Source organism: Pholcus phalangioides, unplaced genomic scaffold (genome assembly GCF_987345545.1).
Source record: "Pholcus phalangioides strain wild (caught in Gottingen) unplaced genomic scaffold, Ppha-v1.0 ptg000017l_1, whole genome shotgun sequence".
Taxonomy (NCBI): domain Eukaryota; kingdom Metazoa; phylum Arthropoda; class Arachnida; order Araneae; family Pholcidae; genus Pholcus; species Pholcus phalangioides.
Window position 1 is genome coordinate 30,412,949 of NW_028301610.1, and position 24,018 is coordinate 30,436,966.

The window sequence follows — 24,018 nt, forward strand, 5'->3', positions numbered from 1 at the left end:
GTAACTGCCAAAAATTCTGAATTTTCATCGAATATCTACTTCAACAAATGCTGATTTCAGTGATGTATTGCAAACAAAAGACTAAATTTGAACCAGAAAACTGATATGGTTTATTTTAAGCTCTTTCGGAAACTAGTGGAATGGACAAGTTTTTGGCAAATTTCACTGATTGTAGCTAGAAGGGTGTTTTTGTAAAATTGGCAATCAAAAACTTTGATGACAATTCGATTTTGAACTTCACCAATATTTCAATGCTATGTAGCTCGCCATTATAACCAGATGTTTTGATGAAATTCATGTCACCTTATAGCATTTTTCTGCTCTTTCCGAATGTATGCTTAGTTTGATTATAGGTTCTTCAGAAACTTCACAAATTCTGGCTTTTCAGACTTGACACATTTTTTTTCCATAATCAATTATCCATCATAACTCGAAAATGGTTTGAGATGGGACAGGGTTGTTGGGATGTTTCATGATCCACTTGGGCTCATCTATCATTCCCTTTTGTCAGGCAGAATAGGTCGGATTAACCCTGTATACCCTCTGCTAACCTGTTATAATGAGGTTTTACTGTATCTGCATCAGGCTTGACAAATAAAAAAAAATTAGGGGTCAGCCAAAATTGCTCAGGAGCCAAGAATTTTGTAGACACACTGACATAAATTCGAAAAATTTAAAATGCTATCCAGGCTCTAATTTAGCAACCACATAGAAAATTTTACATGCACATTAACCAATTTTAAAAGTGACCAATATGAAAATGGTATATTAGATGGCCCTAAGCACACCATCCTGACCTATCACATAAGCATTTTACTATCGTTTGCCATTCAAAACAGGATGGTGTTAACCACAATTAATATACAAATATATATGTATATTGACAACATACTTTGAGAGCAGTAAGGGTCATATGACCAGTATATATATATTTCAAAAGAACTTTGAAAGCTGCTAATGTAGTGCCTTTCAACTCAACTTCTTCTTCTTGAGATTCTTTAAGGCCACCATAAAGTAAGGCTCTAAAAGCAATGAGAAAATGTATTTAAAAATATACCTCAGATCTTTCATTCAAATATATGCAAGAAAAAAAACTTTATGCCTATTATAATTTGGTTTTCAATACAAACTTTCCTTTTTATGATAATGACATAGCTACTACTACTAAACCAGACATGCACATCCATATTCCTTTGCGGTACTTCTAACGAATTGGTACATGTTGGAATGTGCATGTATGTATAGTGAACCTTCCATGAAGTTTGTTTCTGTGTAATTGTAACAATAGTTGGGAACCCTTGGGGAATTTGCCAAACCTGCCTCTATCTCTTATTTTTGAAACATGTTTATATAGTTGTAATTGTATAATTTTTAATAGAATTTGTTATGTTTTCTTACCTTTTATAACCGTGCACGGTTGATTATATGAGTCTGTGATATTTCCATTGCTCATAGTCCGGAAAAATGTGCGATCCTGATCACATCGCCATTTTAAATTGTTTCCATTTTTATTTTGAGAAAATTCCTATAAAAAATCTATTGTCATTTCTTTATGCAAATTGGATGTTGTATTTTCCTATTGGTCTTGCTCTGATGTGTATTTTTTGAGATGATCGGTCCAAGGTGTTGGATTGTTCCGCACTTCCTTTTATAGGTATAAATACCCGGAGTCACTTCGCATTTCAATCTCGCTTTCAACTCAGTATACATCACTTAAGGTGGTCGCCTTTTGGTGAATCATTCATAGTATGAAATAACTCGTCTCACTGGTGCTTGGCACATCGCCGGCTGGTTCCGGACCTTATCATGCCTCCTCTCTAGTCACCTGTTGTCCCAGTTCCTGTCATCGCTGGTCCATCGTTTGGCTTGGTGTCAATCGTCTCTTCCAACCGCCTGGTTGTCACCTCGGCTCTAGCTGCTGAGCCTGCAGTTCTCGCCGCCACGTGGAGTCTCGGTTCGTGACCTTCGCTCACTCCCGTCAAGGTGATGTCACTGGTCGGGTAATTCAAGATCGTCAAACTTCAGTCGCCGGACTATATTGATGAGTCAACAGACTTGCATAGGGATTGGTATGAATTAGAGAAATAATTTTGTTCTGTTAATTGTAACCTAGTTAATTGTTAAAAGTATTAATAAATTTACTTATGTTAAAATCTAGAAATTCTCTTGAAATCATTTCTCTCTCTTATTGTGTATCGATTGCACCGATTTCGCCAGATCAGAATCCTGGGTTGTCGCATAATGCTTGTTATGTGTAGTGCTACCATCTGCAATCAATTTTTTTTAACTGAGTTTTTTCTCAGCTCATAGTGAGTGAAGTGTAATGAATGAATAATTGTAATATTGTAGGCCCGTTGCTCGCTGCGGCAAGACTTTTTAACGTGGAGATAGGTTTGCATTCATGCCTCGAAGTTGGGAACCGTAGAAAACCAAATTCAGCCGACCACCACTGCAGCGATGGTGGGGCTTGAACCTGGATCCTCGCGATACGAGTCCATCACTATGACCGCTCGACCACCATAGTGGCGATAATGCCATAGCTGCCAACTTTGAAGAATTAAAATTAGAGATGTTTTTAAGCGGATCCAAATTCTATATAAAATCAATATAAAAAGGGATTTTCTTAAAAACAATGTAGGGATTTTTCATTAATGAAAGTAAAAGTGTAGGGATTTTTCATTAATGAAAGTAAAAGTGTAGGGATTTTTCATTAATGAAAGTAAAAGTGTAGGGATTTTTCATTAATGAAAGTAAAAGTGTAGGGATTTTTCATTAATGAAAGTAAAAGTGTAGGGATTCCCCCTTTGCAAAAACATCACATCGTGTGTAAGCCAGTTTCCCAAACACTTTGTTCCATCACAGTCTTCCTCCAAAAAAATTTTGTTCTCATTGCCCCCCCCCCCACCACAACTCAAATCTTTCCACAGGATCCTATATTAAAAACACAACATCTATTGCCCACCCCTGGGGGTAATATTCCTCACTTTGGAAAACATAGGTGTACGCCATTGCTGATCAGCACCAAGTCGCTAATCATCACCAACCAGTTGCTTAAAAATTACCTGTCATCAATACTTTCAAATCAATCAACAAAAAAATCTCCATCGGCTCGAAACAGGACATGGCCAAAGCAAATTACAACAACATTTGCATACCCGGTACGTTTTTTGTTTTCCCAAGTTTTGGCAGGCAACAATAAGGAGTGACTGAATTTTTCCATATGAACATTTATTAAATTAATTTTATATTAATTACAGCAACAATTGATTGATAATTTCCAGAAATGATAATCACTGAGTGGAAATTTTAAATGTTTACATTAATCAGATTTAGTCAAAATATCAGTCATTGTTGAAATTTGTCTCACCAATACGATGATCACGAAAAATATCCACATGACTAGACAGTCAGTGACATTCACGTTGAAGCACGTGAAGTCGTCACCATTCTTGACACCTACAATTCACACAGGACCACAATGCGAGAACCTGATTACCGCAAGCATTGACCCAAGCGGCTGTCACATCTCGTCATAGGCACAATGATTTTTCCCTGAGAGATCGCAAAACAGCAATGAAGTATGGCACTGAATACGATCACCTCTACAGAACTGCAGAGACAGCGATCGAAAGGTGGCTACAACATCGGCTGTTCATTGTTCAGGATATAATCATGATAAGTGCGGAGATCCACAAGGCACCTTTATCATGGGCTATTTCATACTTCAAAAAACAAAGAAGTGAGCGCGAGAGGATAATATGCAACCAGTATTTAAGGGAAAACTTCCCTGAAGACGCAGGGTCACTGGATCCAATCAGATTCAAGAAATAATACCAGAATTCAGAATTTGCATTACACAACAGTTAAACAATCTTATCTCAAATCTGGCAACAGCGTGAGAATCGGCTTGATCATCAATGAAACTTGATCATCAAGACTGATCTCAAAGAGAGAGGCAAATATTCAATAAATATAACTATATTGAAACTAAATATGGCTTCTCTGCTAGGCCGTAACATGGATATGTTATAAAATACCAGTTATCTTGCCAATTTTGGATGTCACAAAGTCAAATTGAAACTGGCTGTTTGGCAAATTTTGTCTTTTCCTCCTGAAAATGAAACACTTTTTTGTTATTTGGCAGAGTGATGACAATTTATATTATGTTTGTTGACATCATTTTGGGGATTAAAAACGAAAGCATCAGTCTTTTTTCAACTAAATTCTTTGGGAATAATTTTTCGTCTAAAAGTAATTTTTTTTTTACAATCACGGTCAAAATTCGGGAGATGTAAGAACTTTTTGGGAGTCTGGGAGATGGAGTAAAAATTTAGGAGCCTACTGGAAAATCTGAGAGACTTGGCAGCTATAATAATATAATAATATTCAAACTATTTTCTTTAAGAAAATTTGAATTATATAGATTTAAAAGCATACTGATGAATGATACAAATACTAATTCAAGTATTACAGCAGATCCCACTAGGAACATCTTTGCAGAAACCTTGTAATAAAAATGTATTAGGTGGGAAAAAGCCTTAAACAAGAGGCATTTTCCTTAGTGTTTTTCTTTTTACACTTTAAAAACATATTGTCATAAAAATATTTATTTGTAAACATTAGGTGTTACTAAATGTTATTTTCCCACTAATTTCAAGAAATAAAATAAAATATGTTTAATGTAAAAAACTCTTCCCGATTTTCCATATGAACATTTCAGTAAGTATTGTGATGCTGCTCTGTTCTGATTTACTTGGGTCGAGGGACCTAGGTTTGGTCTCAACAATTTATACACTTTTTGAGTACAAGTGGGTCCCTCTTAAAGAAAATTCAAAAAAATTTTCTTTCATTCACTGCACCTATATGAACCTATATGAATCAAACTGACATTTGCTTTCCAAAAACGCATGAAATCCAAAGGTTCACTAAAACTTTAATTTACTGGTTTATCTATGTTTAGCTACTTTCATCAATAAATATTCTATTAGTAAAGAAAGCTTGCAAAGAAACCCAATACAAACACTGAGGAATTGACATATCAATGTAATAAAACCAAAACAAATACCATTAAGTTGGAAACATTATATTAGACATTTACTGATAAATCAATCCATAGTTTTCCCTAATCGATTTTCTTTTGAAAACGTTATCTACGGCATAACACACTGTCAGCTGAGATGCAGTAGCAAATCTGTCTGAGTATCATTTGTCTGAGTTGATGATCAGCTTGTTCATTCATTAGTTGTGGTCATCTGGGATCGTTTTGACGTGATTGATTGATTACAATGCTGCCAAAACCCTGTGAACCATACTTTGGTTTTGGTGATTGCAATGCACACTCCTTTATACAATAAGCTGATTTCACATACGGGTCATTCCCAAAAAAAAGTGTATAAACCCTTTCCGAGATTTTATATAATTTTTTTTTACCAAATTTGAGAATTCTGGTAGTAATTTTAATTTTTTTCTAGTTCTTCATTTAATTCTTTCTCATTGGTATTTTTTAATTTGTTTCAGATGGTATCTAATTATTTTTAAAAATTATTGTTTGTAGTAAAACCTCAAAATCTGGCTGCCACCTTGAAAAAAATGTTAAACCAAGAATGGTGTTAAACCAACTTGGAATCAAATTATGTATATGCCTTAGGCCGGGATTAAACTGTAAAAGTTTGATAAAAGATCTTTTATAAAACTTGAAAAATTCAACCATTAAGCATATATTGGTTATTTGAGCAAATGCACCCGATGATTTCATTGGTTGTTTCTTTCAAATTTTGTAAAAGGTCTTTTATGAAACTTTTATGGTGTAATCCCAGCCATAGATAAATAAAACTGACAAAATTTTGAAGAAAAAAAAATTTTCTTATGAAAAACTATTTTTTTGTTTGCATCCTGAAAATTTTCCCATCTTAAAACGTCTACTCTGATATGGTCATTTGGGAAATATATTTTTATATCAGATTAAATCTGATAACACTTTTGAGCTCATTAAAAGATTCACTTTTGATGCTTGATCAAATGTGTTTTGAATTTGAAATATTACTTAATTTTATTATTACTATTTTATAATTACTATTTTTTGTATAATATTTTATCATGTGTATATATTGTTTATAATGTTTCTAATTACATTTTTAATTGGGTTGCTTTATTTTTTAAATATATGGCATCCATATTTGTTATGGGCATCTTTTTCTCAGCCACCTCGCTCGGCATTTTGCCTGTTGTGGTGTTGTATTTGTATTTAAGATTCATGTTATGTCTTTAGCACCAGATTTATAACTGTGGAATGTTCACTCTGTTACATCATTACCATAAATAATTAAGATTTTTTTCCATCCATATAGACATCAAATCATAGTACATGGAGATATGCTTCAAAATATATGTTTGCATCAATCATTTAAATTTATAATGAAAAATTAATAATTTAGGCTATTTTGTCGACTGTTACATCTTCCAAAAACTCAAGCAATGCAACAGATGACATTGTAATAAACTTTTTCGGAAAAGCAGGCTTTTCCACGGAAGAAATCAGGGTAAGTGTTGGATTTCCAAACAATATGCAAGAATTACAAAATTGTATGCAAGCTGTGTGCATTCCATGATCAAAAGGCTGAGCAGGGCCGGAATTAATTAGAAAGAGGCAAATAGGACAACTGCACTGGTGGCAAAATTTAGGGGGGGGGGGGGTGGCAAATTTTAGATGGGACCAAAAAGACTTATGAAATCAAATTTTACGATGATTATGATTTTACAATTTTTTTTCCATTGGATGTGGTAGGGGCAGCAAAATTATGTTGCTTTTTTTCCCTCACAAAATTCCTAGTTACTTCTCTGATGCTGAGGATTATGTAAACACAGACGATAATGTGTAAATAACCTGACATGACAGATACTGAAAGGCCAGTCATGGTCCAGGCTCTGTCCCTGGTGGGATGTAAGCCATTTACCCGAAGGGGTTGGACCACCAACATGACACATGACAGATACTGACACCCTAATTAAAAGTTTTTGAAAGTTAAAAAGAATGTAAATATTATTTTAGAAGAAAAACAGTGCAGGTTAAAATTTTATATAGATACTGTCATAACTTTAATAGAGTATTTAGTAATTAGATTGATCAAGTGGGGTAAAGTGGTCAGGTGGGGTAAAATGATTATACTGAACATAAAATGGCATAACTTAAGAATTTCAATTGATATTATTACCAAATTTCTGTTTTAACTTTCACTTGCTAGTAGCAAAGTTTTTCACCTAAAATATAATGCCAAGCAACATTTTAGTGTAAATGAACATTTTTTTTGTTGTTGAAGCTCGGGTTCCATTTTTTGAGTTCCTGAATAACTTCTCTCTACCATTTTAGTTGCTAAAACTTTTTATAGATTGGCTGTACAGGGCACTCCAGAAGTATCTCAAGAACACTATTCCATGCACTGGTAAGTTGTAATCATTATACTTCATATTTTATAGTAATTTAAACAATGTGGGGTAAAGTGGTCATAGCATTAGGCTTAACTAACTCTTAGTTGCTAGGAGCTATTTTGCCAAACATATAATTGAACTTGTAAGATTTTTTTTACTCAATTTACTTTTTACTTAATGTAGTTCAAAACGAGCCATATACTGACTACCTTGCCCTCGTTAATCTCAGCTGTAAATGAAAGGGTAATACAGAGCTCAAGGGCAAAATGAAAACATGTTCAAGGTAGAATAGTAGAAATCTTAATTAAGAAAATAGTTGAACTATTTATTTTGTTGCCACAAAATAAATATGCGAAAATTACATTAAACTCCCATAGCCAAAGAAAAATTTCTTGAAGATCTGACACAAATCTATAACTATTCAAACTTTATGAAAGATGTCAGAAGGCTGTGTGTGTGGGGTGCTGGTTTATTATGAAGAGAACAAAAACCAATAATGCAAATTATCAGACAAGTGATTAATAAGGATTTATTATCTGTTTAATATCTTGATAAAGCCTAAATAATGAATTTTTATACCTTTCCAGAAAATAAGGACATAGATGAAATAAGAGATCAGTTGTATTTGAAGATCCTAATGAAGCCGAGCTTTATAACCACAGAGTACATTAAAAGTTATAAATTTAAAAGTATAAAATGATTGTTTGATAAATGTGTTAAATAAAATTTCAATGCCCACTGATCATTTTCTTAAAATTTCATTATTATTCGGTATGACTATATGATATAGACTATATTTTACCATTTTACTATAGACTAATTATTTATTTATTTTATCTATTTCTTAATTATTTACTTTATCTTTTCAATTAGTTTATTTTTATTTTATTTCAATCACACATGAAATTGTTACATAATATTAATAATATTACACATATCATTTGAACCTTTATTAAGCAGAAACCTGTGTTCAACGGAAAAAAAATCATGGTCCCTTGCGATTCTGTTGAAGACAGGTTTTACTGTATACAGCTGAGCAAGGCCAGTGTCCGCTTTGACCAAATTTTAAAAATTTTACCAAACCAAAATTCAAACTGGAAGGGGGGGGGGAAATGTGAGTATTTTGAATTTCCTCTCATGGGGTGGACATTTTTTTAAGGTTAGAGTCGTCTCTGGGTCACCTATCACATTTTGTATATAATGTTTGAGAAAATGAAAGTATTTGCATAGGCTATTTAGAATATATGAGATATCTTTCCCTCAGTAAACATTTCTGTGCACTCTGTTACAATGATGTCCACTCAGTTACGGGAAACATTTTTGCAGTTTAGAGGCAATTAAATTTTGACAAAAGCATCTATGTGAGATTGCATCTTTTTTTCTACTTTATAAGTCTTCAAAATTTCCGAATAAAGGCATCATACCCTTCCAAGATGTAGAATTTTTTTCCGGTAGTTTATATATAGCAGTTCTAATGTTAAGAAAAAAAAAATGTTCTGGGGTAAAGCTACAAAGATTGATTGAAAATTAAATATTTTTGTACAGTAGACTCTCCATAATCCAGCAGTGTACTAGTCTGCACGGCCAGTAATATAGCATTTTTAGGCGAGTTTTCTTCTACCTAGAAAAGGACAACATGCCACTGTGTGTCTTTGCGCAAAAGTTTATATTATTTAAATTGGCCTTTTCAATTGACTTCCAGTAATCTGGATACACCCTGGTCTGATATGTGCCAGATTAACAAGAGGGTACTACACTGAATTTTTTTTTGTCATGCTTCCAAATAAAAAAATTATCTTTGCATTGCCCGAAGAGTGTAAAAGTGTATATATTCTTGAACAGCCCCCCCCCCCATCAAGTTATACCAACTAATTTGTACCTAAAAGTAGTAATACCACTTCACTTTTCAAGGTTTCTAAATAGCACAATTATGGTAAACGGCAGGAGGAAGTAAAAAAAAAAAAAGAGAAAGACTTACAGAACAGGGTCTACCAAATACCAAAATTCTGAGACACTTTGGGGACTTTTCTGTGACCTTTTCTTATTCGACATGTTTTCTTATATCAGCGATTTCAAACTGTGAGTAGTGACCATCTAGGGAGGTTTGGGCTAATAAAATAAGGGGTCTTAATAAAAAGGGGAACGCGAATGAATTTGCGAAATAAAAACACTTGATAAGCAATCAATTATTTTTAATCCTTGGAAACTTTCGGTAGAACATGATGGCAATGCATATACACACATACAGACATGCCAACATTGACATGAAGCCTCTCTGTGATGAATGTTGAGCTTCACCATGATGGGGGGTGGGGAGGGGGGCAACTCCCTCCAACCACAATAAAAAAGATTAAATTTTTTTTAATTTTTAAAAAACTTTTAAATTTAAAGCTTTAAATACAACACCCCCATAGGAACTAGACCCTAAGGACTCAAACCACATAAGCTGCCCCAGAAAAAGCATACACAGCTACAGGTTGTTTTTCAAATGGAAAGGGGAGGGCACATGTCCACCTTTTGCTCTTCTGCCTATGCCAGTAATTTTTTTAATCCCCATCCATGCCTTCAACCAACTTTGCGAGGTCGCCCAAGCCCTGAGTAGATCATGAATATTCAATGCAACCCATCCCAGCATATGCCCCTTGTGGGTCATATAGATGGATGTCTGGCAACCCTAGACTCCCCTTCCATGTTTTTGTCTTATCAGAGTTCCTTCCGCACCTACGGCAAAAATTTCCAAAACAAGGTCCACGGACGTGCCCGTGCAAGTTGTAAACTCGTCCTGCGCATGCAAACCACTGAACACACTATTGATCGATATTAAGCCAAGTGCACAACAGCCGAGTTGCACTGTGACGCATAGTAATAGTGGGCTCAAAACAGAGCAAAAGAGCTGAACAATGTTGAAATGTAAGTGATCGAGCAGTTTGTCCGATCGGTTTAATGATCAGCACCACCTGTCAAAATCAGCAGTTTGCCATCAGAATCGACACATTTCGCCAGACAGGGATATGCATCAGAAGATAATGCAATCTTAATAGAATGTGCACAAATGAAAGCACATTTCTTTACTGATTGCATTACCGCGAGCAGGCAAAACATATTGGTGCAGGTAAAATAAAAAATTAAAAGAAACATTTCTTATATATGAGCCAAAACCATCGTGCAAAGGTACAAACATAGTACGGCCAATTTTTCAATTCTGACAGTGCGCCATTCACCCACACAGGGAAGCACAGTAGGGGGACTGACAGGGTTCCAGCCCGGGGGGGGGGGGGAAGGACCTGAATAATTCTCAACTTTTTTTTTTTCACACTATCAATTGACTTCGGGGGCCTGTGAACACAACCGAAAATCTCAGCTTATGGGCCCTACTGCTGGATGGGGTTCTCAAGCTTTGAAATCCTGCGGCATTGTTGATTTCTTTTTCTTGATTAGAAGGCCCAGCCATACACATGATTAATGGGAAATAAATGGGTAAAAATGAAATAATAAACCACTCACGACCCGGTTTGACCGATGTCAAGGCTCGGTGGTTGAGAGAGACTGCACTAGATCAGACCTTTGTGATGTTCGTTTTTCCCTTCTTACTGGAATAAGAGAGAATAAATCCTGACAGCCCTGACTAGACCAACCCAGGGCCCTTTGCATCACCAGACAGGGATGTGTATCCAAAAAAAATGCATCTAAATAGAATGTGCGCTAGAGTCCATTTCTTTACTGACTGCATTGACGTGCACAGGGAAAACATATCGGCACAGGTAAAATAACAAAATTAGATTAAACGTTTCTTATATACGAGAGCCGAAACCATCGTGTAACGGTACACAGTCTGGCCAATTTTCCAATTCTGACAGTCAATGTCCCGTTCCCAGGCACAGTACGGGGATGACAGGATTCCAGACTGGGGACTCAATATAATTTTGAATTTTTTTTGTCACTATAAATTCACTATATGGGGGCCCGTGAATAATCTGGCCTGTGCCAACCGAAGATCTCTGCTTAGAGGCCTTGCTGCAGGATGTGAGGGCACTAGACCAGTGATTCTCAATATTTGGAATCCTACAGCATGGTTTTCTTTTTCTTGATTGGAAGGTCCAGCCATACACACGATTAATGGGAAATAAATGGGTAAAAAAGAAACAGTAAACCACTAACGGCCTGGCGATTGAGAAACACTGCACCAGACCAACCAAGGGCCCTTCCGAAAGAAGGATTTCACATATTCCTTTTCTCATTCATATTTTTCGAAGTCCGATATTAGATGCTTGTTATTTGCTCTATCATCATGCTTTGATGTCGGTCTAGATCACAAGCTTGTAACCATATTCCAATGGTTCTCTTTTTGTCAGCTGCCTCCCTTGTGTAATTCATGGTTCATCGGTGGCTCCCCAAAAAAGGTCGACAGATATTTTCCCATAAAAAAGAACGACTTTGAAGCTTAAATAGACGTACAAATCCATATTTCCAGCTTGCCAAGCTGCTTCTAAAAGCTGCGACACACTTTTAGAAACACTGCAGTATTCCTTTAAATTCAGCCTAAATGTTGTGTCCCAACACAATTAATGGTGAATGAGTCTGATGTTTGTCTTCTCTTGAACTCTCTCGTTCTATCACATGCATATACTGCATGAATTCGTCATTTGCTATAGCTAGTTGGTAACGATACCCACTTGTCTTTTCACCTAGCCCCCACAAGGATGGGACTAACAGGGTTGCAGCCCAGAGGACCCAGATAATCACCATCATTGTTTGTTTTTCATGCTATAAATTCACTATAGAGCTCCTCCCCCCACCCCATGAAAACTCTGGCTTGCCAACCTGCCAAAGATCCAACAGCCCTGCTCCATGATGTGGGGGGGGTGTCATGTCCTTCCTAGGGAAAACCAATATTGTTCCCAAGAGGACTCCCAACTATCCTGCAGTCAACCCCCCCTCCCAAGAATTATCACGCGATCCTGAGAACACTGCTTAATATTACAGATGTTGAAAGGTCCCGACAAGCAAAGAAAGAAAAGGGTTTTTTTTGTTCATCCAGGCTAAATAGCTTTGCTGCCCCACCCATATAATGTCTGCTCCCATGTAGGGTGACTACACATTGACATTGTTTTTTTCTGTTGCTACTTACCTATCCGTCTCTGCAGGGCAAAAAAAAAAATTAAAAAAGAAACCTCAGAGAGAGAGAGAAGAAAAAATATTGAATTGCCACAGCTTTCAGCAAAGTCTAGATTTTAGGGAAAAAAATTAGAAAAAGATCTTTGGAAAATAAAAAAAACTGACCTTTTCTCAAATTTTTTTTTTTTTTTAATAATGTGATCCTCACGTATTCCCAAGGGATCAGCAAAATCCGTCCAGGGAATTTGTTAGTGTTAGTAAACATCCATGCCGAACCGGGATTTGAACCCAGACCTGCACAGTAAAAAGCTAGTTCCCTAACCATTCGACTGCCAGGCAGCGAATTTTGTGACTTCTTTGGAACTTCCGTGACCTTTTTTTCATTCCGTGATTTTTCTGTGATGGTAGACACCCTGTAGAAGTATAATGATACTTCTGCTAATGAACAGCTCAGCTTAGAAATTTTTCGGCTAACAAAGATTGTTTTCTGCATTTGGCTACCTCTGTTAATTTGAATATGGATTAAGCTAATATTTTTTTCAGATATGGATGCACAAACTAACATAAAACAGCCACATTGTGAGCTAAATTTTCCTGGCAATAAAAATGAATATAATGAGTGTAATTGTCACTCTCGAACCAGTTTAAGTTACTTTCACCTCAAAATTGCTTTCCAAATAAGTCTTTTTTTTCCAGAAAGCTTTTGTGCCATTTCTTGTAAAAGAATGATTTAGCTAACAGAAAATGCATTAACCACTTTACGATCAACGAAGTGATATTGTGTTCAAATGGCAGTGGAATAAATTCCCACAAGTTCTGTTTTCTTTCCTCTATCCTAATCATCCCCAAGTTTTGTTGTAATCCTTACGAGAAAAAGTTTTTCTTTTTACTTTGGTTTATTTCTATACTCCTATTATAGTGATTTTTTTTCCATGTGATGTATCCTTCTACTATATGTATATATGAGCAAAAGGGAATAGAGGTAGGGTGAAGGTAAAAAGAGAAATCTACTTTGTACGTACTCTTTTTTTAATCAACTTATTTATTATGCTGTTTTCCTTTCATTTGTTTTTTTTTCTTTTCTTTTTTTCTTCCCCTTTTTTGACCATGTGGTTAGGACAAGGTTACCATATTTATTGCAGATCCATTAAATAGGAATCATCTGAATTTCTTGCCAATCACTTGTAAGCAAAGCAGTTAAAACAAAAAGTCTTGGTTCTGAATGAAGATTTAATATCAAACTAAATAGTCTGGACATTCTAGGAACTTATCCTATCTCCATGTGTGTGAGAGAAATAAAGCCTATTACCTTACACATTTTTTCCCACTAAGGGTCAAGAACCCGTAGGCATAGCGTAAAATAAAAATATATTCTTTTTTCATCTTCTGTTAAACTCTCTATCACACAATTATGAAGTTGTTTATCTCAGCCTTCAGGGTCAGTTTTCGTTTTATAGTGCTGTATAAAAATTACTTTGAAATTCTGAAGAGTACCTAGAACTAATCAAATGATTTTACATAGAAACCTATGGAAAATTTTATTTTGCTTACAAATATTTTGGCTTACGAATGTGTGATTCTGGAACTAATTATCTTCGTTAGACAAGGTATCATTGTAAAGAGAGGAAAAAAACTTTGGGGGGAAATCTCTCGGGATGTGTAAACAAAATTTTTATATATGAAACCTTTTAAGAAAAATTTCAGGTATTTGATGTATTATTTATTTATTTTTTTTATTTAAAAAAATACAAACTACAGGCAAAAGCCCAGTTACAGTTTGTATATATGAATACAAGATAAAGATAAAAACATATGAATATACAAAATAAAAATTTAAAAATATACATCATCAGTATTACTGCATATTAGAAATTGGTACAATGGAGAATTTTTCAAAACATTAGAACGATATGGAGGAACATAAAAAATATTCTGGCATCTAAGATTGATTTGTGGGCAATAAAAAGTAATAAGGTTTAGAATATCAGGTGCATCAATATAAAAGTGAAGAATTTTTACAAAAAAACTTAGTAAGGGCCCTGAGACGGCGAGTTTCAAGGGAATCATAACTGAACGATGAGCGAAGTATTTTGTTTGGTAAGTAATGATTATATGACTGATGTTTCTTAAAATACACAGAGTAAACACCTATTTAGAACACGTTCAATTATAGCATGTCAGTGGCATTACTGGTGTAATTATAAAGTTGCATGCTGCTGAATGGTTAGAGAAATGCTTTCTCCTACTTCGCTAAGTCTACGATTAAATCCTGGTTATGGATGAAAGCACAACTATTTGAAATTGACTTGTAGATCCTGTTCTAATTAGCCCTAATATGAATAATTAATAATGGAATAGCATAAAAAGATTTAATTCTACAAAAGTTTCTATCTTCTGTTTTAAAAAGACCATCAATTTTTTTTTGTCAGATTTGTGAAATAAGCATTCATCTCATACACATAAGTTGCGCATTATATTTTTTATTGTTATAAATGTGGGGGAAAACATTTCAGAAAATATGGGGGGAAACCTGTAAAAACAAAAAGTCCAAACCTTTGAATATCAAGTGTTCAACTGCATTAAAAAACAGAAATCATACCAAAAATTCTTAGAGTACATAGTTTTTTTAATTATCATGAATAAAAAGATTACCTGAAATATTCACTACGGCTAGCCAAAATAACTCTATGGCTAGGTATTCGTGTACTTTCTATGATAAGGGTGATATCACTATAATCTTCATTATTATAAAGAACTCCAATATGCTCAGAGAGATACGAGATGTGTTCAACTTCTCCAAGGGAGGGAGAAGTTCCTAAATGACGGCTATCACTCATCCCTCAGCATTTGTTTATTGTGTGTGAGAATATGCCTAAAATAGGAAATATGATTATAGTAACAAATAACATAATATAAGCACAATATTTATCTTAAATTAAAATTAGATTTTTTAGAAGCTTTTCTGAATTTAATACGGTCACAAATTTCATAGATAAATGGCACTGCGGTCATTCAAACTATTGCATCTGCTCAGGGCTGCAACTAGATGCTTGGTCACCCGGGGCAAGTTCACATTTTGGTGCACCCTTGTAATGTTGAAGGAGAGGTTTGAGAATAAAATTTGGGCCCCCTCTGGTCCAGTGTCCGGGGCATGAGACCCGCCAGCTCCCCCTAGTTGCAGCCCTGCATCTGCTACAAGCAGTTACTCTCTGAAATTCCCATCAGAATATTTTCAAAATCAGATGCAATCATGTCATAGGTCGAGATTGAATTTTTCTGTCACTTTTCTCAAATGCATCAAAGAGTTAATAGGAATGACCATACATTGATTTATGTTGAGAGACTAATAAGAAAGTATTCTAGAGAATTTTTGCTTTACACCAGTGTTTTTCAACCTGGGGTCCATGAGTACTTTGTATGAGGTCCGTGAGATCATTTTTATTCGCTACCATTGCATGTATTTAGTGCTGTTACATTGTAATTTATTAATTCAATTTCTCGTGTTATGCAAATTATAAAAAGCAATAAAACAATACATTTTTTATCTTTGGGGGGGGGGGTGGCACCTTGAAATAGACATTCTCTACGGAGGGGGGAGTCTGTGATATCAAAAAGGTTGGGAAACATTGCTTTGCACCATGTGTTTTCAAATAGTCTTAAAGAAAGAAACTACCCAGATTTAAAAACATTCTGAATCAAATTACCCAAAAGTCGATTTAAAAATACCTTAAACAACATGAAAAATTCGAGAAATATTAAGGTTTTTAATAAACCATACAACTTTAATAAGATAAACACATTTTTATTTACAGGAATAATTTTTTGGAATCAATATAATATGAATGAACAAATATTTAACATTATATTTCCTTAAGAAAGGATTTAGTTAGGTATTTTTTGCAGTTTCCGGCTATGACCTAAAAACAAATTGTTTCTCAGTTTCATCTTTTGTGAGAATGTTATTGTAACCCTGGCACCTCTTTCTGCAACGTCTCATTCACAACAACTGTTTTCTCAAGTCTTTCAAATACATTTTTCTAACTAGGATCATCTTTCCATGTTGAAGGAACATTGATGAGGAAATTGGTGCTGATAGAAACTCTACTGGAGAATGTTTTTGTACCAGCAGTTACAAAAGACAGAATTCAAAGTAAAGAATGAAAAATCATTTGGGTGCAGAATGTACTTCATCAGCTGATTTTTTTCTTCCTCTTCTTTACCTTTGTTTTCTACCAGCATAAATTGATCCATATTTGTCTTAACTGCTGTCCGAACATTGTCATCAAATAATGATAGAACCACAGTGTTGGGAAAAAGTACCAAAGATAGTTGGAAAATTTTTTCTTTTTTTTGTGAACCAATGTGAAATTTTTCATTTTGAATTTGTCATTGTGAATAAATGCAAAAATGTTTATCTGAATTTTTTTTCTGCAAATAAATGCCAAATTTGATTTAAATTTTTTTTTGCGAAATTTACGTATCTCTAGGCCTAATCATAATACAATATTATAATAACCATCATAATATAATTTATATACTATGAAAATGCATTGTACTCAGTACTTTAGTAAACATTAAAAATTCAAATAAACTGGAAATATGGGACACAAATATACAAAAAAATTGGAGCAAATAAAATTCCAGGAATTCCCATAACATGAGACACGAGTGGTCCGTCAATGTGTTTCAGACTTTCTTGCCGGTCCTGAGGTTCAGAAAGTTTGAGAAATGCTCCCATATGACATTTAATTAGCTCATGAACCCCCCTTCGGGAGTTTGAATTTTCAGAAATCCTGCCATTGCAGATATCTACATTAAATAACATATTACTGACCAAATTTCATATTCATAGTTTCAGTGGTTTTGGCTTGGCAATGATTGTCTCGTATAACCTTTGAACCGCCCTATGACCCCTTAAGCCCTGTTTACATGCGCAAGATTGGGGGTCGCTTTGGTGATTATTAACTGCATGGCAAGTTTTTTCCCTCATGGGGAAAAAAAGGAGGGACGAAGATCCGTCAAAAGAGTCCCACCTTTGTTGCGGAATAATTGTAGGACTCCAACCTCCTCTCCCATAATCCTTTGTGCCACGAAAACTACTGTAAGCTCCTTCATCAGCCATCTTGAACCAACGACTTCCATTCAACCCATGTAACCAGTGAAAAAAGAGGGGGAATACCGGTATAAACTAAATGCCATGTAAATGGGTTGTAGTGAAAATCCATCTTACGGGTAACTTCCTGGGATATTTTATTATGTAAACAGGGCTTTAGAGGTGCCAATTCGAAAAGTCCCTCTTTAATTAACTAATTTATTTATTCAATATTAATTGGACGAGGCCTATACAAGAGGATGCGGAATTTATGTATGGCGAAAGTGACGATTGATGGTACAAGAGAATTCGGAAATTGTAGTGAAATCTACAATGTTTGATGGTAGGTTGTTCCAGTCGATAATAGTTCTTGGGAAAAAGTTAAATTTGTGACAATCTGAAGAGGCAAAGATAGGCTGTAATTTTTGGGAATGATTGAGTCTAACAGAGAAATGTGAAGGTTTGATTAGAATATTGGAGGTGTCAATATTAAAAAACCCATGGAGGATTTTGTAAAGAAAAGTTAAATGAGAGATAAGTCGAAGAGAGGAGAGCGGTTGGATATTAAGTTGGCGCTTGAGTTCCGTTATGGAGACAGATGAAGACCAACAGTTAAAAATGAAACGAGTGGACTTATTTGGGATAGATTCTAACTGTCTATGTTGGTTTGGGTGTGAGGATCCCAGACTTCACGGGCAAAGGAGAGGGCAGGGAGAATATATGTTTGGTAGCACAAGTGACGAACATGACGGGTGGAGTATTTTAGGTTACGGCGAAGGAAAAAGAGTTTTTGGAGACATTTATTAAGATATAATCAACATGAAGGTTCCAGCAGAGATCGGAAAATATTATAATGCCCAGGTATTTATAATGGGAAACCTCAGAGATCAAAGAGTCATTTATAGAATAGGGGAAGTCGTGGGGGATTCTTTTACGGGTAACTTTCATAAAAACAGTTTTTGAGAAATTGAGGAGTAATTCCCAGGTTGAGTACCATTTGGCAATAATGTTAAGGTTGTGTTGGAGAGATTCTTGATTGGAAAGATTGAACACTGTTTTACAGATGACACAGTCATCAGCGAAGAGTCTGATGCTGCAGTTTATGGAGTCGGGTAGATCATTTATGTAAATTAGAAATAATAATGGCGAGAGGACCGAGCCCTGGGGTGTGCCAGATTTGACATGAAGGAAAGGGGAGTTCTGGTTCTTGTACGAGACAAACTGGCTATGGTTAATAAGGAAGGCCTCCACCCATTTCAGCAGTTGAACATTTAGATCAAGGTTTGAAAGTTTTAGACGTTTATTATATGGGGCACCCTGTCAAATACTTTGGAAAAATCTAGGAAAATGATATCGGATTGGAGGTTTTTGTCAATGGAGTCTGTTAAGTCATGTATGAAAAGTGTTAATTGGGTAGATACAGATAACGATGATCGAAATCCATGTTGGTTAGGGAAGAAAAAGTTAATCAAATCGAGGTGGGCACAGATATTCTTGGCAATTATGTGTTCAAAGAGCTTGCAGCAAGAGGAGGTGATTGCAATGGGTCTAAAATTCAGAGGGTGGGACAGTGAACCAGTTTTATGGATGGAAATTATCTTATTAATTTTCCAGTCATTGGGTAGATTAGAAGTATTCAGTGAGACGAAGATAATGAGGAGATAGTTGCAAATTTCATCGGCGCAGAATTTTAGGATATAATTGGGGATCCCATCAGGGCCAGTAAAGTGGGGTTTTAGTTTTTTTAGAAGATTCAAGAGACTGGCTTTAGAAAAGGAGATGGGACAGGAGTAATGAAGTGAATCAAAAAAGACGTATTGGGGGGGGGGGGGTGTAGGATCAGAGGAAAAAACAGAAGAGAAGACCCGGTTAAATTCGGAGGCAAGATCAAGGGGAGAGGTTAGGTCCGAGCTGGAAGTTTTGAGCGAGGAGGTACCTGCTGATTTAGGGCAGAGAAAATTCCAAAATTTTGAGGGATTTGTTTTGAGATAGGTAAGCAATGAGTGGGATAGGTAGTTGGATTTGTGACGAGAAATAAGATCTTTGAGGTTTTGAGTGGAGATCGAGATTTTGTTTCTGAGTGTAGAGGAGTTGTTAAATTTGAGTTTAGAGACGTCACGTCGAATTCTTCTTTTCAGATGGATAATGTCACGGTTGATCCAAGGGTTAAAGAAACTTTTAGATGAGAAGCACTTGGTAGGAACAGTGGCTTTGCATTTATCGATAACAGCTTGAATTTACTCCAGAGATGTTGAATATCGTTAGAAGAGGGGATGAAGTCTGGAAAGTGGGTATGAAGGATATTTTGCATGAGAGGGTAGTTGGCCTTGTTAAAGTTGAGTTTTCTGGCGCGATAAAAAGGAGGGATGGTATGATGAAGAAAGAAATCTAAAAAAGGGATTTTGTGGTCGGAACAGCCATCAAAAACTGAAAAATGGGAAACCGGAATTTTGTTGGAAACTGCAATTAGGTCTAATGTGGAGATTGAGTGATTGGATATTCTTGTGGGTTCCAAGATGGTTTGGACGAGGTTAAATTTGAGGAAAATGTCGAGAACTCTATTGTTAATACCATGGTTTCCCGAGAGGGACTGCATTTTATGGCAATCTATACCGGGTACATTCCAGTCACCAGCTATAATTAGAAGATGTGAATTATGAAATCGGTCCAGTATTGTTTCAAGTTCGATGAAGTAGTGAGGGTCCGAGGCAGGGGGTATGTAAAGGGAGAAAATTGCAATGGGAGTGCAGTTGTGATGCCATTCGGCACCGACAATTTCAATATTTGATTCAAGAGGGATTTCAATTAGGGGTATAGAACTGTTGAAAACAAGGGTAATGCCTCCTCTGCGTGTGTTTCTATCTTTACGAAAGGCAGAGAAATTTGGTGGTAGAAATTAATAGATAATAAATTAGTTAATGAGTCTTTTAATCATGAAATAAAACTACTGAGCAAATTTCATAATAGATCCAGTGGTTTCGACATGGCATGATTTCTCTGTTACTTTTAAACCCTTTATGATACCCTTATAGAGGTCGAATTTCAAAAACCCTCCTTAGCCCTTCTACATTTACATCAATGTAGCTAAAAATGAAATAAATGGAAGTGACATTAAAACTGAATCTGATATTTCAATAATTTCAAACTGTTTAAAATGCAAAAACCTTAATTCCTAACCTTAAAAAAACTGAAGTAATTCATTTTCAATTATATATGTTACCGGCAAAGTATGAAATCCAGGAATTCTATACAATGCCTGGTTGTTTCAGATGAAGTATGAAATTCTTCGTCTGTAAAACACTGACAAAATTTTCATTATATAAGCCGAAGGATGCCAAATGCACCAAATAAAATAAGAGATTCTTGTTGAATTATAAATTTTAATAGATTTCCTATGAATGGACGCGTTTTTTTTTTCTTCAGAAAAATTTCCTTTTCGCTCTCATGAAAAAGGATCTCTTGAGGGACATATAAAATATTAAAATTTCACAGAATTGTCATTTATTCCCAGAAACGTTTCCCTTTGGCTCTCATGAAAAGAAATCTGTTGAGGGACAGTATAAAATATTACACTTTCGTCAAAATAAAATTTCACAGAATTGTCATTTATTCCCGGAAACTTTTTCCTTTGGCTCTCGTGAAAAGGGATCTGTTGAGGGGCGGTATAAAATATTAAAATTTCACAGAATTTTCTGATTTTTTTCCCGGAAATGGTTCCCTTTAGCTCTCTTGAGAAGGGATTTCTTGAGGCGCGGTGTAAAATATTACAATTTCATCAAATTAAAATTAATTCGTCAAAAAAAAAAATCACAACTGAATTTAAGCGGGTAATTTCCTTTTGGAACTTCAAATCTGATAACATTTTATGGCTTTCGGATGCTGTTTGTGGAATACATTTTATATGTTACTGTAAACAAAATGGCAAAAATCGGTAATTACTCATAATCGCTGGATTTATATCGGTAATTACTCATAATCACTGGATTTATATCGGTAATTACTCTTAATCGCTGGATTTATATCGGTTACTATGCATAATCATCGATCACAATGGATGAAATTATTATGCATAATCACTGATCACAACAGATGAAATTATGCATAATCACCAGATTCATAACAATTACTGTATTTTATACATGGCACCAAGGTGTAAATGTTGTCAAAATTAGTGCTCAATGATAACAATTCTGAAAAGTTCCCCACGACATGAAAAGTTTTGAAACCACTTTTCTATCACTTTGGTCCCTTCCCACAAAATGAAAGTGGTCCCCCTTCGAATGAAATTTCTGGCTACAGGCCTGATGAGACACATAACGTCAATTATTTCACCACTGACGTAAGCCCCAAAGCTGAGGAAAATGATTTCATTGCTATTCAAAAAATTCACGTAATTTTGGTAGACTAAAAATCGTGTCTCTAAGTTTTATTGCACATTTAGGCTGACCAAATTTCTTCGAGAAAAATATGGGAACTCGGGATGTAAAATACGGGACATTGCCCTAAATGACGCCAAATATAAGCAAAGTTGCCAACTTTTGCAGAAATCACTAAAAAATGTCAATGGTGGGAAACAAAGCATTACTCTGAATTGCAGTGGATAAAAATGGATTCCACAAAATAAAACATTTAACATAACAAAATAAAACATTTAACATAACAAAATAAAACATTTAACATAACAAAATAAAACATTTAACATAACAAAATAAAACATTTAACATAACAAAATAAAACATTTAACATAACAAAATAAAACATTTAACATAACAAAATAAAACATTTAACATAACAAAATAAAACATTTAACATAACAAAATAAAACATTTAACATAACAAAATAAAACATTTAACATAACAAAATAAAACATTTAACATAAGTTTTTCTGGTTTTTTTGGCTGTCTGACTTTTTTTGCAAAAATTTCCCGGGTTTTCACATTTTCAACGAAGCCAACTTGACCTTTTTATTCTTCAAATCAACGATTAAAGTTATCTTTCCAACTTAGAAATTACATCACGATAATCAGGCTTTTGGAATAGACATCATAATCATGATCACTCGGAGGGACAAGCACAGGATGTTTGTTTAGAAACCCCCTAGAAATCAATGTTAAAATTGCTGATTTTACTGTAGAAATGCGGAAATTTAATATGGTTTTCAGTCACATCAATAATTTTAAAAATTGAATTCTCGATTTTCGAAATATTGAGTTTGCTTAGAAATATGAAGCCCAGAAAATTAAATATAAAATAATTAGCCGGATATTAATGCAATAACATTGATTTCAACATTTTATTTGTATCTTCTCAAGCATGAAAATTAAAATATATGTCTCTGTATTGTCTTAAAATATCAAAATTACATCAATCCATATAGTTTAGGATGTTTTGAAATTAATTATGGGCCCATAAATTACATTGAAGAAATTCTGCAGCTTTAATCAAGCATTTTTTGAAGCAAAAGCAGGCAAATCAATAACTTGAGCTTCAAGAAAATTTTCGAAATATCTAGCGCCCATGAAAAAGAAAAAAAAAAAAGTTCATATTTCTACGTTTCTTTAATTTTGATTTATGTGTTTCATGAGTTGTGCAGGAAGTCGCAATATTGGTTACCTTGCCTACAGTGTGTATGTCCCTCAAGAGAGAGGGAAATATCCACGTGATCCAAAAAGCCTCATTAAAAACAAGAATATTCATCTCACACATTTGTCATGTTTTTTTTAATTCATTGCAATTTGAAGTGGCACTTTATTTCCCATGATTGACTACTTTTCTGTGATTTTAGCACGAGTTAGCGACTTCACTTATTTTTGGCATCATTTAGCGATAATTGACATTGTCCCGTATTTCGAATCCCAATTTCACGTATTTTTCTCGAGCAAATATGGTCGGCCTAGCAATAAGCAATTGTTTATTTAGGATATCTATCTCTCGTATTTCCACCGATAAAATATGGTAAACCTACGTATACCAATTTGTTTTCCGTCACCAACACACCATGGTCACTTTCTCTCGAATAGATGAGTTAACCTGCGCTTTATACATTATATTTCTTGTTCATAAATCCGTAGATAAAAATCTTGGTTACTTCAAGACAAAATGATATCGCATAATCCGCATTTGCAAGTTCCATTTATCAATGTGACGAAATATTAACACTAGAAAGACGGACGGTGGTCTTTATGACCCTGCACACTGTTTAAGCTTACACATCTCTGCTAAGAATAAACCGAATCACCTGAAATTTCCAGACTTTCCTGAATTAGCATGTTCTTATTGTATACCAAAGCTTTTTTAGTTATCTTTTTAACAACGAAGCTACGAGCGGATATACCTAGAAAAACAGAAGGGGGTCATAGTGTCCTTCCTTATATTCTAGCACATT

General features: G+C 34.9%; 1 protein-coding gene across 1 annotated transcript in view; it reads right to left on the bottom strand.

Moving 5' to 3' along the window:
* Positions 1-24,018, bottom strand: part of LOC149072882 (BTB/POZ domain-containing protein 9-like) — an 87,127-nt gene that overhangs the window by 45,037 nt on the left and 18,072 nt on the right. Inside the window, exons 3-4 of the mRNA XM_089247395.1 lie at positions 15,193-15,412; positions 893-1,022 (exon numbers count right to left, since the gene is read on the bottom strand). Of these exons, the coding sequence (XP_089103521.1) occupies positions 893-1,022; positions 15,193-15,377 (315 nt within the window). The 5' untranslated portion in view covers positions 15,378-15,412. The remainder of the gene's footprint in view (positions 1-892; positions 1,023-15,192; positions 15,413-24,018) is intronic.